This window comes from Salmo trutta, chromosome 26, assembly GCF_901001165.1.
Source record: "Salmo trutta chromosome 26, fSalTru1.1, whole genome shotgun sequence".
NCBI classification, from domain to species: Eukaryota; Metazoa; Chordata; class Actinopteri; order Salmoniformes; family Salmonidae; genus Salmo; species Salmo trutta.
In genome coordinates, this window is record NC_042982.1 from 10,009,803 (window position 1) to 10,029,292 (window position 19,490).

The following is a 19,490-nucleotide window of genomic DNA, read 5'->3' on the forward strand; positions in this document are numbered from 1 at the left end:
TCTTACTGAGCCGATGAGATGCGACGAACCCATTGTTTCTTGAAGAATATAACTGCTTCATGAACTTAGTACAACTTTCTCATTCCCTCATAACCCCAAATAAGGCTGTTTTATTGCATTGTCTCTACACGATCAACGATCAGGTTTGGGTAGCTTACTTTCTAAATGTAATCTGTTAGTTACTAGTTACCTGTCCAAAATTAGAATACCCAAACTCAGTAACATAATCTGATTACTTTCATTTACTTTTCCCTTAAGAGGCAATGCAAAAATGATCTATCAAAGACATTTGGTGTGTCATCATAGTGGTCAGACTTGAGTTCAGCGGTCTGCTTCTGTGAAACAGATATTATATGTGTACATGGATATGGCTATACTTATGTGTCTACACTTAGCAAAACGACAGTTATATGTGAGCAGGTAATCCGAACACAAAGCTCGCTTTTTAATGACAGGTCTGGACACACAAGATATTGTTTGAATCTGGCTGAAGTGTGCAGTACTATTTATTAGTTGAAGCAAAAGTTAAAACCAAATGTGTTACAATACATCAGTCATGTTGAATACAAAGGCAGAATAACATAGTGACCCCCACAGTGTACGTAGCGTACAGTACCCCTCAGTGCTTTGCCAGTATAAATGTACAGTCCTAACAACACAGCAACCTACACAACAAGACCAATTTCAATAACTTACATACATGAATGTGGACAGAAATGAGCCTTGAAATATCAACCCATACTTAGAGATCCTACCTGAGGATAATAGCAAGATACATACAACTCACTAACCCATCTATAGTTGTCTACAAGAAAAAAGGTGGTAAATGTAAGGCTATGGTTACTGTATAATGACAAGCAGCTGCCTGTGAAGCTGAGCCTGTGACCTCTCCACAGTAAAGTGGTCACTCCTCAGTCCTGAGTTTGATGTAGCAATCATAGGAACGCGGCATGCGGCCAAAGCTGGAGCACGCTGGCTCGATGTTGATCTCTTCTGGAGGTTTGGTGCCGGTGAAAGTGAAGCGCTGCAGGAGGGAGGTAAAGAAGAGAAAGAGCTCCACTCTGGCCAGAGCCTCTCCAGGACACGCCCGCTTCCCTGAGGGAAAAGAGAAAGGAGAGAGGTCATTGTCAGTCAGCTGAGACTATAACTAAATTGAAGTTGACCAGAGGTTCTCAGGTTTCTTGTTAAGTTTTTTTAATGAGTGGGGAAATCCTAGGCTGGTGGATCAGGCTAGCTCTACCAGGCTAGGAAAGGCCCAATCCTATCATATCTATGAAAGTTTTTTTGTGAATAGGATAGAGAGATACAGGATACAGATACAAGTTATTAGGAGAGCATGCTGAAAAGCAGATTCAAACCCATGCTGGCAGAGGAACAAAGTACATGAGCTCCAGAGAGGCAGCGGCTTAGACCGCAAGACCAACCCAGGCCTCTAGGTTTCTTGTTTTTAACTCACATAATCCACAAACTACTTGGAGCATGATCTTACCCACTCCAAAAGCAAAGAATCCATCATTTTTTTTAAAGACTCCATTTTCATCCAGGAAGTTCTCTGGGTCAAACTCATCTGGGTTTTTAAACAATTTGGGATCAGCAAGCACAGAGGACAGCAGAGGCAGGACCATGGTACCCTGAAAGAATGACAAAATAACACCCTTCACTTGCTATGAAAAATGCAGTAAAATGTAAATCATCTTGTTTAAACAACAGTTCCACCACGTCAAACAAGATACAGTGAAATGTAACATTCAGTATTGGTACAGTTACATAATTGTGGTCACCTCTGGAATGTGGTAGTTGTAGAACTCTGTATCTCTCATCACTTTGTGGGGTACAGAGGTAGGACTGAGGTCCATGTATCTCTGGACTTCGTGAATGACAGCATCCGTGTAGGGCATTTTAACTCTGTCGTCAACCGTGGGCACTCTTGAGTCAATCACCTCGTCTATCTCCTTCTGAACACTCGCTTAGGAAGATTTAAGTCACACTTTACATTACGTTGCACTGATACTACGTACGGATTGTTGTTGGAGTTATTACATGTCACGACATCGTAATAACACATTTCAAACAATTCATAGTCCAGAAATATTCTTTTTTTGCTATAGTAGCTAGTGATAGAAACTACTAATTAGCATAACCATAAATACAACATTATCGTCGCAGAGTGCATCTTCAGACATAAACACCTGAAAGATATGAAATATGTACTTACATATCAACAAGAACTTAGCTAACACAATAAAAGCTAACTGGTAGGAAAATAAGGATGGTTGGAACTTTCTCTCACTTGACTTCTCTCAAGCTGATCTTCTCTGAGCTGGAGATCGCCCAGCATGCTCTGCTCCACTTCACCAGTGGGCGGTGCTACAGCTCTTATATGATGAACAAAAATGACTGATACGATTAACTACAAATACTTCACAGCCTTTTGTAAAACACCTTTGTTTTATCACAAAACCGGAGAAGTCCACAAAGCATATTGCATGTACAGTAACAGACAAATACATGACCTACAGCATGGTCAAGCAAGTTCATGTTCCCAACATTTTCGGACCACTAAACAACTACTGATTTAGAACGACAGTGTTACAACAAATCGCAAAGAAAACAGTAGCTATTCCAGCACCATTTCAACATTTTAGCCTCATCAAATCACCTCTGCTGAGTCTAATACAGTAACAACTAAAAGATACCAAAAACAATTTAGTCCAATGAACATAAGCTTAATATGACGTGGCTGTCCATGGTTCTGATTTCTGGCCTTCGTGCAAGTAGAAAAATATGTTGACTCACCCTACTTATAGAGAAACGCCAATGCCATCGACGTGGTTAGCATTTAACAGTTAGGACCGCTATTTCTTGTCCCGGAATCCGTCTGAACCGACAGGTTGAAGTCTGCTTGACAGAGCCCCTAACCTAGCTAAACTGCTAGCCATCAAGCTAACGAAGTTAGTCCAAGACAAGTTTTACAATGGAGCCCTCTTTGTCTGGAGAAGTAAATTAACGGTTCCAGCGCTGTAGGAGCTGAAACTACTACGCTTTGTTTCGAAACAAACTGGATCACAATTGCTTGTTTGAAGAGGATTATATGCTTGAGCATTTTATGATGGCGCCAGAGGAGATGGCTGCAGTCTTATCGGCTTTTAACCAACCATGCTATGTTGTTTGTTTTTTCGCGTTGTTCGTAACTTGTTTTGTACACAATGTTGCTGCTACTGTCTCTCATGACCGAAAAGAGCCTCTGGACATCAGAACTGTGATTACTCACCTCAGATTAGACAAAGAGTTTTTCTTCAATGAGTCGGACGGGAGGGATATACTACAGACACCCGACCAGGCCCAGATCCCCGTCATTCGCTGGAGAAGGAAACGGTGACTTTGCAGAAGATCAGGCCACGAGTGGCTAATCTGCCTTTGCCTTCCGTCCCGCTAGCTAACGTTCAATCGCTGGAAAATAAATGGGATGAACTGAAAGCACGTATATCATACCGACGGGATATTAAAAACTGTAATATGTTTCACTGAGTCGTGGCTGAACAACGACATTAAGAACATACAGCTGGCAGGTTATACACTCCATTGGCAAGATAGAACAGCAGCCTAGTAGAGTATCTCATGAAAATCTGTAGACCACACTATCTACCTAGAGAGTTTTCATCTGTATTTTTCGTAGTTGTCTACATTCCACCACAGACCGATGCTGGCACTAAAACAGAACTCAATGAGCTTTATACCGCCATAAGCCAACAGGAAGACGCTCATCCAGGAGGCGCCACTCCTAGTGACCGGGGACTTTAATGCAGGAAAACTTAAATCAGTTTTACCTCATTTCTATCAGCATGTTAAATGTGCAACCAGAGGGGAAAAAGTTCTAGACCACCTTTACTCCACACACAGAGATGTGTACAAAGCTCTCCCTCGCCATCCATTTGGCAAATCTGACCATAATTCTATCCTCCTGATTCCTGCTTACAAGCTAAAAATAAAGCAGGAAGCACCAGTGACTCACTAAAGTGTAGTGTGTATGGCAAAGTACATCACCGGGGCCAAGCTTCCTGCCATCCAGGACCTCTATACCAGGTGGTGTCAGAGGAAGGCCCTAAAAATTGGCAAAGACTCCAGCCACACTAGTCATTGACTTTTCTCTCAGCTACTGCACGGCAAGCGGTACCGGAGCGCCAAGACTAGGTCCAAGAGGCTTCTAAACAGCTTCTACCCCAAGCCATAAGACTCCTGAACAGCTAATCAAATGGCTACCCAGACTATTTGCATTGCCCCCCCACCCTCTTCTACGCTGCTGCTACTCTGTTATTATCTATGCATAGTCACTTTAATAACTCTACCTACATGTACATATTACCTCAATACCGGTGCCCCTGCACATTGACTCTGTACCGGTACCCCCTGTATATAGCCCCGCTATTGTTATTTACTGCTGCTCTTTATTTATTATTCTTATCTTACTTTTTTGGGGGGTATTTTCTTAAAACTGCATTGTTGGCTTGTAAGCATTTCACTGTAAGGTCTACCTACACCTGTTGTATAAGGCGCATGTGATTTATTTGAGGAAGCTTCCTTTATCACACAGGTCGCCAGTGTTGTGGAACATTTTTAATCAAATACTTCTCAGATACCGGAGCTTGTAAGTTCAATTAGACTTTATTACAAAAGTAACAGAAGCTCAACAGTTCCATGAAACAATTGAATCTTCATTCTTAGTGCTTGGTTTTCATACAGTCTTACTCTTACATAACGTCATCACCACACTTTACGAATCTTGTTGTCTTACTTAGTTTCCATTCTCTTATTGGCTCAGACATTGGGTGCATAGATTATATTGGTGGTGTGACATGCATACTCCTTAGCTAATGTTGCTGTCCAAAGGTCTTCACAAGTTCAGACCGATGTTGTCTATGTATGATTAACCCATGTGCATGTCCAGTAGCCTTCACAAGATCAGACATGGCCCAGACCAGACACGTCTTGTTGGTTTACCTTGCCTAATCTACACAGATTCTGCTTACGTTCTGTTTTTTACATGTCCAATGGTCAATTCGATTTTGATCCAGCTTTGTACACTCACATGGGCTTCAGCCTTCATTCAGCTTACCCATGTGTCACGGTTGTCGTAAGGAGAAACGGACCAAAGTGCAGCGTGTGTGTCGTTCCACATTTTATTTAAACTGTGAAACTACGCAGTACATAAATAAACTGAATGACAAAAACAACAAACCGTGACGCAGAGGTGAAACATACACTGACTCAAAGATAATCTCCCAGAAACCCAGGTGGGACAAACACCAACTTAAATATAACCTCCAATTAGAGACAACAATGACCAGCTGCCTCTAATTGGAGATAATCTAAACAAAGCCCAACATAGAAATACAAAACTAGAAAACCCCCGTCACGCCCTGACCTACTCTACGATAGAAAATAACAGCTTACTATGGTCAGGATGTGACAGTACCCCCCCCCCCCCAAAGGTGCAGACTCCGAATGCATCTAAACAAAAAGAGTCGGCTCCGGTTCGGGGCGTAACCCCGCTCCGCCCGCTGATCCCTCTGCTTCAGTACCACCGGACCATGGGTCGTCGGAGTAGGAGGAACTGGACAGTAGATCATCGCCAGAGGCTCTGTACTGCAGAACGCCACTGGAGGTTCTGGGCTGCAGCCGTCGCTGGAGGCTCTGGGCTGCAGGCCGTCTCAGGAGGTTCCGGGCTGCAGGACGTCTCAGGAGGTTCCGGGCTGCAGGCCGTCTCATGAGGTTCCGGACTGCAGGCCGTCTCAGGAGGTTCCGGACAGGGGACCGTCGCTACAGGCTCCATGCCATGGATCATCACTGCAGGCTCTGCGCCATGGATCACCACTGGAGGCTTTGCCATGGATCACCACTGGAGGCTCCGGCCATGGATTATCACTGGAGGCTTCGTGCCATGGATCATCTCCACAGGCTCTGGGCCATGGATCATCACTGGAGGCTTCGTACGTGGAGCCGGAACAGGTCTCACCGGACTACGGAACGTCGCTGGAAGCTCCGGACTGGAGAACGTTGCTGAGAGCTATGGACGAGGGAACGCCACTGGAGGCCGGGTGCGCAGAGCAGGCACAGGGTATACTGGGCTGTGGAGGTGCACTGGAGGTCTGGAGCTTATGACTGGCACAACCCGTCCTGGCTGGATGCTTACTTTAGTCCGGCAAGGGCGGGTCGCTGGCACAGGATGAACTGGGCTGTGCAGGCGCACTGGCGACACAGTGCGTAGAACTGGCGCAGGATATACTGGGCCTTGGAGGCGCATTGGAGGTCTGGAGCTTATGACTGGCACAACCCGTCCTGGCTGGATAACCCCCGTAGCCCGGCAAGCGCGGGGCGTTGGAACAGGTCGCACTGGTTTGTGATGGCGAACTGGGGGTACCGTGCGTAGAGCTGGCGCAGGATAACCTGGGCCGAAGAGACGCACTGGAGACCAGGAACACTGAGCCGGCACAATCCTTCCTGGCTGAATGCCAACTCTAGCACGACCACTGCGAGGAGCTTGCACAGAGCGCACCGGGCTGTGGCTGCGCACTGGAGACACCGTGCGCATTACCGCATAACCCGGTGCCTGACCAGTCCTATTTTCCCCATGGTAAGCACAGGGAGTTGGCTCAGGTCTTTACCCTGATTTTGCCAATCTCTCGTGTGCCCCCCCAAAAAAATGTTTTGGGGCTGCCTCTTGTGCTTGCCTCGTTGCCGGGCTAGTTCCTCTTCTCGTCGCCGCTCTACTCTCGCTGCCTCCACCTGTTCCCATGGGAGGCGATCCCATCCAGCCTGGATCTCCTCCCACGTCCAGGATCCCTTGCTGTTCAAAATGTCCTCCCAGGTCCACTTCTGATCACGCTGCTTGGTCCTTTGGTGGTGGGAGATTCTGTCACGGTTGTCGTAAGGAGAAGCGGACCAAAATGCAGCGTGTGTGTCGTTCCACATTTTATTTACACTTTGAAACTATGCAATACATAAATAAACTGAATGACAAAAACAACAAACCGTGACGCAGAGGTGAAAAATACACTGACTCAAAGATAATCTCCCACAAACCCAGGTGGGGCAAACACCAACTTAAATATGACCTCCAATTAGAGACAACGATGACCAGCTGCCTCTAATTGGAGAACATTCCAAAAAAGCCCAACATAGAAAATCAAAACTAGAACAAACCAACATAGAAATACAAAACTAGAACATAACAACGTAGAAAAATGTAACTAGAAAATCCCCCTGTCACTCCCTGACCTACTCTACCATAGAAAATAGCAGCTTACTATGGTCAGGACGTGACACCATGTCCTCTTCTCTCATCCTTCTAGACCTATCTGCTGCCTTTGATACTGTGAACCATCAGATCCTCCTCTCCACCCTCTCCGAGTTGGGCATCTCCGGCGCGGCCCACGCTTGGATTGCGTCCTACCTGACAGGTCGCTCCTACCAGGTGGCGTGGCGAGAATCTGTCTCCGCACCACGTGCTCTCACCACTGATGTCCCCCAGGGCTCTGTTCTAGGCCCTCTCCTATTCTCGCTATACACCAAGTCACTTGGCTCTGTCATATCCTCACATGGTCTCTCCTATCATTGCTATGCAGACGACACACAATTAATCTTCTCCTTTCCCCCTTCTGATAACCAGGTGGCGAATCGCATCTCTGCATGTCTGGCAGACATATCAGTGTGGATGACGGATCACCACCTCAAGCTGAACCTCGGCAAGACGGAGCTGCTCTTCCTCCCGGGGAAGGACTGCCCGTTCCATGATCTCGCCATCACGGTTGACAACTCCATTGTGTCCTCCTCCCAGAGTGCTAAGAACCTTGGCGTGACCCTGGACAACACCCTGTCGTTCTCCACTAACATCAAGGCGGTGACCCGATCCTGTAGGTTCATGCTCTACAACATTTGCAGAGTACGACCCTGCATCACACAGGAAGCGGCGCAGGTCCTAATCCAGGCACTTGTCATCTCCCGTCTGGATTACTGCAACTCGCTGTTGGGTGGGCTCCCTGCCTGTGCAATTAAACCCCTACAACTCATCCAGAACGCCGCAGTCCGTCTGGTGTTCAACCTTCCCAAGTTCTCTCACGTCACCCCGCTCCTCCGATCTATCCACTGGCTTCCAGATGAAGCTCGCATCCGCTACAAGACCATGGTGCTTGCCTACGGAGCTGCGAGGGGAACGGCACCTCCGAACCTTCAGGCTCTGATCAGGCCCTACACCCAAACAAGGGCACTGCGTTCATCCACCTCTGGCCTGCTCGCCTCCCTACCTCTGAGGAAGCACAGTTCCCGCTCAGCCCAGTCAAAACTGTTCGCTGCTCTGGCACCCCAATGGTGGAACAAGCTCCCTCACGATGCCAGGACAGCGGAGTCAATCACCACCTTCCGGAGACACCTGAAACCCCACCTCTTTAAGGAATACCTAGGATAGCATAAAGTAATCCTTCTAACCCCCCCCTCCCTTAAAAGATTTAGATGCACTATTGTAAAGTGCTTGTTCCACTGGATATCTTAAGGTGAATGCACCAATTTGTAAGTTGCTCTGGATAAGAGCGTCTGCTAAATGACTTAAATGTAAATGTAACTTATATTGATTATTCTTTCTACTTCAAAGAGAACTGTATAGTTACGGAGAATCACCAGATGACTGGAAAATTCTCCCACACCAGCCTACGTAAGAAACTGGGGAAAACGCACAGTGGAATGTTTACCTTTAACTCGCCGGTGGCTGGAAGGCGTTTGCGCTTGTTTGATGCATCTCCGCCTTGTTGTTTGTCATTATCCGACTGGCCGGAGTTTGTTCACCACGGAGCCATCTCCTGCCTCTCCTCCCCATCTGATAGCGGAGTCAAAGGAGCACAGCAAGAGGAGCATGACAATCAACAATGGTCGCATGTCATGGGCCGTGAAAGCCGCCTCCAGCAAAATAGTCTACACTCCAACAAAAGGCCCCAAACAGATACAAACAACGAATAGTTTCACCACCCTGGAGCCTGATCTTCCTGCGCCTTCATCGCTTGGGGTACCTGTGTCTGCTTCTCCATCTGTAGGATTCCTGCACCAGGTGCCGGGAGCTGTGGGCTCAAGTTATCCTGCCTCTCACCCATCCTTAAAGGGATCTCCAAATCCTGTGAAGCGTGGGAGTGGGCGGATTTCCTCGTCCTTCTTGCCGGCTGTGATTTTGGTAATAAATGTGACTGTTCCTGGTGTAAAAACAATGTCCTATCCTGGAGCTCAAGTAAATTCCATTACTAAGCTGCTACCGAATGAACTACTTCAGGAGATGGAAATGGATTCTATCGTAGTTCATGTGGGTTTTAAATAACATTATGAAGGGCAAGAATTGAAACTGGATTTTAAAGAGTTGATTGACTCTCTGCTAGGCACTAATAAAAAGATGCATCATATCTGGCCCTGTTCCCTCTCTGAACCATGACATTGAGTGTTTTAGCAGGATTCTCGCTCTTCACAACTGGCTACGTGATTATTACAGCTCAATGGGTGTAACTTTTGTTGACAATTTCGATACTTTTTGGAAACAAAACACGTTTTATAAAGAGGATGGGATCCACCCAAAGCATTTGGGTTCATGGATCCTTTCACAGCATTATAAGGTTGCGTTGAGACAACGTCTTATCAATGACCCAAGCCCAGCTCAGTTAATCCCTACCATTGTGTCGCTGAGTCGTCATAATGCTTTAGCAAATGTACATTACACCAGGGACGTTGGTAGACACAATGTAAGTAACCTAATTTATGACCCTCTAATTGCCATGAATGCCTCTGGTGATCCTACAGCTATTGTATACAACAATCATGTGCCTATTGACCAGATGTATGCTGTTGGCACTGAGGCGGTGTGCCCTAGTAGGAAGTCCACTGTGTGCAGCTCACCCTGTACTAATATAAATAACATGAGAATATCTACTTCTGTTAAACTTCCCAGTAAAGCAATGAAAACAAGCAAGCATCCAGAAAAGAGCTCAGAATAGCCCACGTTAACATATGTAGCTTAAGAAACAAAGTTAATAATAATAAAATGAGTAACCTGCTAGTAACAGATGACATTCATATTTTGACTAACTCTGAAACTCACTTGGATAATATCTTTGATGATACAGTGGTAGCAATACAAGGTTTTAACATTTACAGAAAAGACAGAAATGTGAATGGTGGGGGTGTTGCTGATTATATTCAGAACCACATTCCTGTAAAGATTAGAGAGAATCTCATGTTAAATACTGTTGAAGTAATATGGCTACAGGTTCATCTGCCTCAGCTAAAGTTCATTCTTGTGTGAAGCTGCTATAGACCACCAAGTGCTAACAGTCAGTATCTGGATAACATTTGTGAAATGCTTGATAATGTATGTGAAATGAACAGAGGTATATTTTCTGGGTGATTTAAATATTAACTGGCTTTCATCAAGCTGCGCACTGGTTCAGGTTATCAGTCAACCTACCAGGGTAGTTACAAACAGCACAGGAATTAAATCATCAACATGTATTGATCAAATCATTACTAATGCTGCAGAAATAGGCTTGAAAGCAGTATCTAGATCCATCGGATGTAGTGAAAACAATATCATAGACATATCTAGGAAAATCAAAGTTCCAAAGGCTGGGCCTAATATAGTGTATAAGAGGTCACAGAAAAAGTTGTAGTGATTCCTATGTTGATGCAAAGAATATTTGTTGGTCCGTGGTGTGTAATGAGGAACAAATAGACGCTGCACTTGACAAAAATCTGAAATTTGGACTCATCAACTCTAATTAACTTATCCTCTGCAGCATAGGTAACTCTGGGTCTTCCTTTCCAGTGGCGGTCCTCATGAGAGACAGTGTCATCATAGCGCTTGATGGTTTTTGCCACTGCACTTGAAGAAACTTTCAACGTTTTTCGGATTGACTGACCTTCATATCTTAAAGTAATGATGGACTGTCGCTTCTCTTTGCTTATTTGAGCTGATCTTGCCATAATATGGACTAGGTCTTTTACCAAATAGGGCTATATTCTGTATACCACCAATACCTTGTCACAATACAACTGATTGGCTCAAACAAATTAAGAAGGAAAGAAATCCTACAAATTAACTTTTAAGAAGCATTCCAGGTGACTATCTCCTGAAGCTGGTCTAGAGAACGCCAATAGGGTGCACAGCTGTCATCAAGGCAAATGGTGGCTACTTTGAAAAATCTGAAATATATTTTGATTTAACACTTTTTTTGGTTACTACAAGATTCCATATGTGTTATTGCATAGTTTTGATGTCTTCACTATTATTCTACAATGTAGAAAATAATATAAATAAAGAAAAACCCTTGAATGAGTAGGTGTCAACTTTTGACTGGTACTGTATTTGCTTGTTTGTGCATGTGTTGGTTTGCATGCTCAAAAACCCATAGCCTTTGTGCATTTACTACTACTACTGTAAAATGCAGTGATGAAAATGAAGTACATAGTAACAATTAACGTCACATCTTGCCAAATTTGGACTTTTTGTATATTGTGAGGTCATGATGCTGTAGGTTAACTTTTGGTTGAACAGATTTGTGGTTGCCATAAACTTGGTAATTATTTACTAGCTAACCAGGTACAGACTGTGCCTTCTAAGCAAATAATTTCTATCTCTGAGGCCTCAAACAGAGTAGACACAGACACGTCCAGTGGCGTGTATTCATGGATGCCAAGGGATGCCAGGCTTCCCAAAAATGTTGACACATTTATTTTGTTTTAAATCTTTCATCTCTGTGTTTCATAATTTCCCTTCAATTCGCAAGAGGCTGACAGCATCTCACAGGAGAAAGCATCTGAGCGAGCGAAACAGCGCCCCTCTGTCTCTCTAGTTGTAGGCCATCTGTCTGATGCTGTCTGGTCCAAACGAGTATAACATTGTTCCAAACTCACTTTGTGGAATTCAAAATGATGATGCTTGTCTTTCATAATTCAGATATACAGTACCAGATAAAAGTTTGGACTCACCTACTCATTCCAGGGGTTTTCTTTCTTTTTACTATTTTCTAAATTGTAGAATAAAGAAGACAACAAAACTATGAAATAACACATGGAATCATGCAGTAACCAAAAAAGTGTTATATTATATATATATTATATATCTGATTCTTCAAAGAAGCCACACTTTGCCTTGATGACAGCTTTGCACAATATTGGCATTCTCTCAACCAACTTCATGAGGTTCTCACCTGCAATGCATTTCAGTTAACAGGTGTGCTTGGTTTAAAGTTAATTCGTGGAATTTCTTTCCTTCTAAATGCATTTGAGCCAATCAGTAGTGTTGTGATGAGGTAGTGGTGATATACAGAAGATAGCCCTATTTGGTAAAAGACCAAGTCCATATTATATGGAAAGAGCAGCTCCAATAAGCAAGAGAAATGACAGTCCATCATTACTTTAAGACATGAAGGTCAGTCAATCCCAAAAACTTTGAAAGTTGCTTCAAGTGCAGTCACAAAAACCATCAAGCGCTATGATGAAACTGGCTCTCATGAGGACCGCCACTGGAAAGAAAGACACAGAATTACCTCTGCTGCAGAGGATAAGTTATTTAGAGATGTTTAGCCCTTACACAGCCTGGAGGTGTTGGAAAAGCATTCCAGGTGAAGCTGGTTGAGAGAATGCCAAGGGTGTGCATAGCTGTCACCAAGGTAAAGGGTGGCAATTTGAAGAATCTCAAATATAAAATATCAATTGATTTGTTTAACACTTTTTTGGTTACTACATTATTTCATATGTGTTATTTAATAGTTTTGATGTCTTCACTATTACTCTACAATGTAGAACATTGTAAAAATTAAGAAAACCCTTTTGCTGGTCTAAAACTTTTGACTGATAGTGTACCTCCATCGATCCAGTATCCATTGATATTGAATGAGTAGATGTTCTAAAACCTTTGACCGGTCGTGTAGATATGTATATGGGTAACATGACAAGGCATCAGGATATATGATAAACAGAGTAGCAGCAACGTATATGATGAGTGGGTGTGTGTATAGTCAGTATCAATGTATGTGTGTTTGCAAAATTATGGAGTGAGAGTTTGTGTGTGTTAAAGTGTCAGTGAGTGTAAGTGTGTAGGGCTCTGTGAATGTGCATAGAGACAGTGCAAAAAAATAAGAATAAAATACAAAGGGTGATATTTGTCCTTGTAGCCATTTTGTTAGCTATTTAGCAGTCTTATGGCATGAAGCTATTCAGGAGCCTGTTGATATCAGACTTTATGCACCAGTACCGCTTGCCATGCGTAAGCAGAGAGAACAGTCTTATGCTTGGGTGGTTGGAGTCTTTAAGGATTTTCCAGCCTTCCTTTCACACCCCGTGATATAGAGGTCCTGGAAGGCAGGGAGCTCGGCCCAAGTGATGTACTGGGCTGTCCACACCACCCTCTGTAGCGCCATACGATTGAGAGCCGTGCTATTGCCATACCAAGCAGGGATGCAGCCAGTCAAGATGCTCTCTATGGTACAGCTGTAGAAGTTTTTGAGGATTTGAGGGCCCATGCTAAAGCTTTTCAACCTCCTGAGGGGTAAGAGGCGCTGTCGCACCTTCTTCATGACTGTGCGTGTGTGTGGATAATTTTAAGTCTTTAGTGACTTGAACACCAAGGAACTTGTAGCTCTCGACCCGCTCCACTGCAGCCCTGTTGATGTGGATGGGGGCGTGCTCACCCCCCACCACTTCCTGTAGTCCATGATCAACTCCTTGGTCTTACTGACGGTGAGGGAGAGGTTGTTGTTCCAGCACCACACTGCCAGGTCACCGACCTCCTCCTCTCATCGTCGCCGGTGATCAGGCTTACCACCGTCTTGTCATCAGCAAACTTGATGATGGTGTTGGAGTTGTGCATGGCCACGCAGTTGTGGATCAACAGGGAGTACAGGAGGGGACTAAGCACACACCCCTGTGGGGACCCCGTGTTGTGGGTCAGTGTGGGGGAGATGATGTTACCTATCCTCACCATCTGGGCTCGGCTCGTCAGGAAGTCCCAGATCCAGTTGCAGCGAGAGGTTTTCAGTCCCAGTGTCCTTAGCTTGGAGGGGACAATAGTGTTGAACGCTGAGCTGTATTCCTCTTATCAATGTGGGTCAGGGCAGTGTGGAGTGTAATTGAGATTGCGTCGCCTATGGATCTGTTGGGGCGGTATGCCAAAGTGGGTCTATGGTGTCTGGGATGATGGAGATGATGTGTGCCATAACCAGCCTCTCAAAGCACTTCATGTGCTATAGGGCAATAGTCATTGTGGCATGAAGCCTTAGAGTTCTTAGGAACAGGAATCTTTATATGTGGGGTTAACAGACTGTGACAAGGAGAGGTTGAAAATTACCGTGAAATGTCTGCCAGCTGTTCTGCACATTCTCTTACAAAGCACCTGGGAATACGATCGGGCCTTGAGGGTGTTGACCTGATAAAAAGACATTAAAGACATTACTCACATAGGCCTCGGAGAGCGAGAACACCCAATCTTCTAGGTCTGTGCCGGCACTCACACTCGACACGATGTTGTTATTGTCAAAGCGTGCATAAGATGCATTGAGTTCGTCTGGTAGAGAGGCATCGTTGGGCAGATCACGGCTGGGTCTTCCTTTGTTATCCATAATGCACTGTAGGGTGTCAGAGCCTCTGTAATATGATTCCACCTTATTCCTATATTGTCCTTTTGCTAGTTTGGTGACTCTGCAGAGATCATAGCGGGACTTCTTTTACTTGTTCCTGTCCTCAGCTGTAGCCTTAGGGTTGTCTGTGATAGCCCTGTGTGCGGTAGCTCTGTCCTTTAGTTTAACGCAAACCTCTGTGTTAATACAGGGCTCTTGATTGGGAAGGCAGTGAACCTTCACCGTGGGGCAGAGGTGTAAAGTACTGAAGTAAACATTGTTTAAACTACTACTTAAGATTTTTTGGGGGGTATCTGTACTTTACTTTACTATTTATATTTTTGTCAATATTTACTTCCCTACATTCCTAAAGAAAATGATGTACTTTTTACTCCATACCTTTTCCCTGACAGCCAAAAGTATTTGTCAGATTTTGACAGGAAAATGGTCCAATTCACACACTTATCAAGAGAACATCCCTGGTCATACCTACTGTCTCTGATCTGGTGGACTCACTAAACACAAATTCTTTGTAAATTATGTCTGAGTGTCCATAATTAAAATTAAAAAACATGAAAATTGTGCTGTCTGGTTTGCTTAGTATAAGGATTTTATATTACTTTTGATACTTATGTATATTTTACACGTTGTCTGCGGTTGTGAGGCCGGTTGGACGTACTGCGAAATTCTTTAAAACAATGTTGTGGTAAAGAAATTAATATTAAATTCCCTGGCAACATCTCTGGTGGACCTTCATGCAGTCAGCATGCCAATAGCATGCTCCCTCAACTTGAGACTTCTGTGGCATTGGGTTGTGACAAAACAGCACATTTTAGAGAGGCCTTTTATTGTCCCCAGCACAAGTTGCACCTGTGTAATGATTATGCTGTTCAATCAGCTTCTTGATATTACATACTTGTCAGGTGGATGGATTATCTTGGCAAAGGAGAAATGCTGACTAACACGGATGTAAACCAATTTCTGCACAAAATTGGAAAGAAATAAGCTGTTTGTGCGTATGGAACATTTCTGAGATCTTTAATTTCAGCTCATGAAACATGGTACCAAAATTTCATATGTTGCGTTTATATTTTTGTTCAGTATAAAACCAAATACTTTCAGACTTTTACTCAAGTAGTGTTTTACTGAGTGAATCACTTATACCTTAGTCATTTTCTATTACGGTATCTTTACTTTTACTCAAGGACCGTATGACCATTTAGTACTTTTTCCACCACTGCTGTGGGAACATCGCCGATGCATTTCAAATCAAACTTTATTTGTCACCTGCGCCGAATACAACATGTGTAGTCCTTACCATGAAATGCTTACTTACAAGCCCTTAACCAACAGTGCGGTTCAAGAAAGTTAAGAAAATATTTACCAAATAAACTAAAGTAACACAATAATATAACAATAACGAGGCTATATACAGGGGTTACCGGTACCGAGTCAATGTACAGGGGTACAGGTTAGTCGAGATAATTAGTACATGTAGGTAGGGGTGAAGTAACTATGCATAAATAATAAACAGCGAATAACAGCAGTGTAAAAAACAAATGGGGGTGTCAACGTAAATAATCCGGTGGCCACTTGATTACCGTAATTTCCAGACTATTGAGCGCACCTGAATATAAGCCACACACACAGAATTTTTTTTTCATTATTATTTTGAACATAAATAAGCCGCACATGTCTATAAGCCGCAGGTGTCTACCGGTACATTGAAACAAATGAACTTTACACAGGCTTTAACGAAACACGGCTTGTAACAAAAATAAATAGGCTTTAACGAAACACGGCTTGTAACAAAAATAAATAGGCTTTAAAGAAACACGGCTTGTAACAAAAAATGTAAAATTAGCAGTAAACAGTAGCCTACCAAGAAAGTCATTGCTCCAGACCAAGCTCCCGTGCAGCAGCTCTATTTCCTTTTCCAACAGCCAGATCAATCGCCTTCAACTTGAAAGCTGCATCATATGCATTTCTCCGTGTCTTTGCCATGATGAGGGCTCCCTCACGACGCCAGGACAGCGGAGTCAATCACCACCTTCCGGAGACACCTGAAACCCCACCTCATTAAGGAATACCTGGGATAGGATAAAGTAATCCTTCTAAACCCCCCCCCCCTTAAAAGATTTAGAAGCACTATTGTAAAGTGGTTGTTCCACTGGATATCATAAGGTGAATGCACCAATTTGTAAGTCGCTCTGGATAAGAGCGTCTGCTAAATGACTTAAATGTAAATGTAAAATGACTACCGTAATCAGAATGATGGGAAGTTTGAGCGCGCTCGATTTAATCTAAACAGTAAACAAAAAAGTTGTTTGGCCTTAACCCGTTCGGCAATTTCATTGGTCTAATGAGAGCTTCATGCCGCCAAAAAACTGAGCACGTCACAGAATGTGTGTTTAAAAAAATATATATATTTGAAAGCGGGAAAAATCCATATATTAGCCGCGTCATTGTTTAAGCCGCGAGGTTCAAAGCCTGGGAAAAAAGTAGCGGCTTATAGTCCGGAAATTACGGTAACTGTTCAGCAGTCTCATGGCTTGGGGGTAAGGAGCCTCTTGTTAAGGAGCCTTTTGGTCCTAGACTTGGCACTCTGGTACCGCTTGCCGTGCGCTAGCAGAGAAAACTGTCTATGACTTGGGTGACTGGAGTCTTTGACAATTTTTTGGGCTTTCCTCTGATACCGCCTAGTATATAGGTCCTGGATGGCAGGAAGCTTGGCCCCTTTGATGTACTGGGCCGTATGCACTACCCTCTAGCGCCTTATGGTCAGATGCCAAGCAGGTACCATACCAGGTGGTGATGCAACCGGGCAGGATGCTCTCGATGGTGCAGCTGTAGAACTTTTAGAGGATCTGGGGAGCCATGCCAAATCTCTTTCGTCTCCTGAGGGGGAAAAGGTGTTGTCGTGGCCTCTTCACGACTGTCTTGGTTTGGACCATTACAGTTCGTTGATGAAGTGGACACTCTCGACCTGCTCCACTACAGCCCCATCGATGTTAATGGAGGCCTGTTCGGTCCGCCTTTTCCTGTAGTCCACAATCATCTCCTTTGTCTTGATCACGTTGTAGGACAAGATAGGGGTAAAGTAGTAGTGGAATAGGATAGGGGTAAAGTAGTAGTGGAATAGGATAGGGGTAAAGTAGTAGTGGAATAGGATAGGGGTAAAGTAGTAGTGGAATAGGATAGGGGTAAAGTAGTAGTGGAATAGGATAGGGGTAAAGTAGTAGTGGAATAGGATAGGGTTAAAGTAGTAGTGGAATAGGATAGGGGTAAAGTAGTAGTGGAATAGGATAGGGGTAAAGTAGTAGTGGAATAGGATAGGGGTTAAAGTAGTAGTGGAATAGGATAGGGTTAAAGTAGTAGTGGAATAGGATAGGGGTTAAAGTAGTAGTGGAATAGGATAGGGTTAAAGTAGTAGTGGAATAGGGTGGTGGGTTTGATTGAGTGTAGGATTAGATGGAAGACATTTTATCATTTTTTTCCCCTTTCCCCTTTTTTCCATTTTGTGGCTCAAAGTATAATGGGTTAAAACATACACTGAGTGTACACTGAGTGTACAAAACATTAGGAATACCTTCCTAATATTGAGTTGCACCCCCCTTTGCCCTCAGAACAGTTTCATTTTGTCAGGGCATGGACTCCACAGGGATGCTGGCCCATGTTGACTCCAATGCTTCCCACAGTTGTGTCAAACTGTTGAGCGTGAAAAACCAAACTGCATTGCAGTTCTTGACACACTCAATCTGGTGTGCCTGAGACCTACTACCATACCCCGTTCAAAGGCACTTAAATATTTTGTCTTGCCCATTCACCCTCTCAATGGCACACATGCACAATCCATGTCTCAAGTCTCAAAAATAGTTGTTTAACCTGTCTCCCCTTCATCTACACTGATTGAAGTGGATTTAACAGGTGACCTCAATAAGGGATCATAGATTTCACCTGGTCAGTCTCTGTATTTGGATGCCAACCGCCATAAAACCTAATCCAAAAAGAACATTGAGCCGTTAAATGTACTACCAGTGAAATAATATGGGACTAAAAACAATGTCTATATTGAATATTATTTGATAGACTAGAAGTTTGTTAATGTTTAGGCTGTTACAAATGATATAAGTGGATTCTGTCAAATGTGAGAAAAACAATTTAGTTGTACTTGTTGCTCACGCGCGTTTCTGCCATCGCTATAATGTTCCCACCTAATCTACATTTTAGTAATTTAGAAGATCTCTTCTTCCTTTAATCATTGAGGACATGTATTTCCATTAAGGGCGTTCGTATAGCTGGCCCGCGTTACCCCATTGTGGGAGTTTAATCGGGTGAAAAGTGATTGCAAAGGTGATGTAGTTCAGCACGTGGAGTAATGAGTAGGCTTCTGTGTTTTCACATGCGAAAGAGATTAATTTTGATAAACGCTTTGTCTTCCCAATTGAAATGAGTTCGAATGTTCTAACATGTATTTTTTATGGAGAAGAGACGATGCACCAAGCTGCCTTGTTGAGAACATGACCGAGCGGCACATATAACTATTTGGTTTGAGATAGGTGCTCCTCCCACCCTGCTTTCGCTCGATGACGTCCGGGCCATTGTCAGGTTCAAACCGGTCCATCTTAATATAACGCCCCCAATATTAGCGCTGTCACTCGGCTTTCTTGTCGATATAATGGATCATCCCTGATGAAACTCACAATTGTGCAAACTATTGTTCAACTTCTATCCACTTTTTGAGGTAGAAGGCTCTGACCCGGTACAGAACTTGGAGGGGCAAATAAAGCTTTCTGATATCAGATTTTCTGTTAACTCCGTAGGCGATCATTGTCCTCGACTCTACTGAAG

General features: G+C 43.8%; 1 protein-coding gene across 1 annotated transcript; it reads right to left on the reverse strand.

Annotated features, from left to right (window-relative positions):
• Positions 1–488: 488 nt before the first annotated feature.
• On the reverse strand, positions 489–9,137 carry LOC115162795 (cytochrome P450 2M1-like). The gene is made up of 4 exons (XM_029714220.1): positions 9,057–9,137; positions 1,782–1,955; positions 1,490–1,631; positions 489–1,095 (listed from the first exon to the last, which is right to left on the reverse strand). Exons 1-4 carry the CDS (start codon positions 9,135–9,137, stop codon positions 905–907), a joined length of 588 nt encoding a protein of 195 aa, XP_029570080.1. The 3' UTR covers positions 489–904.
• Positions 9,138–19,490: the final 10,353 nt, after the last annotated feature.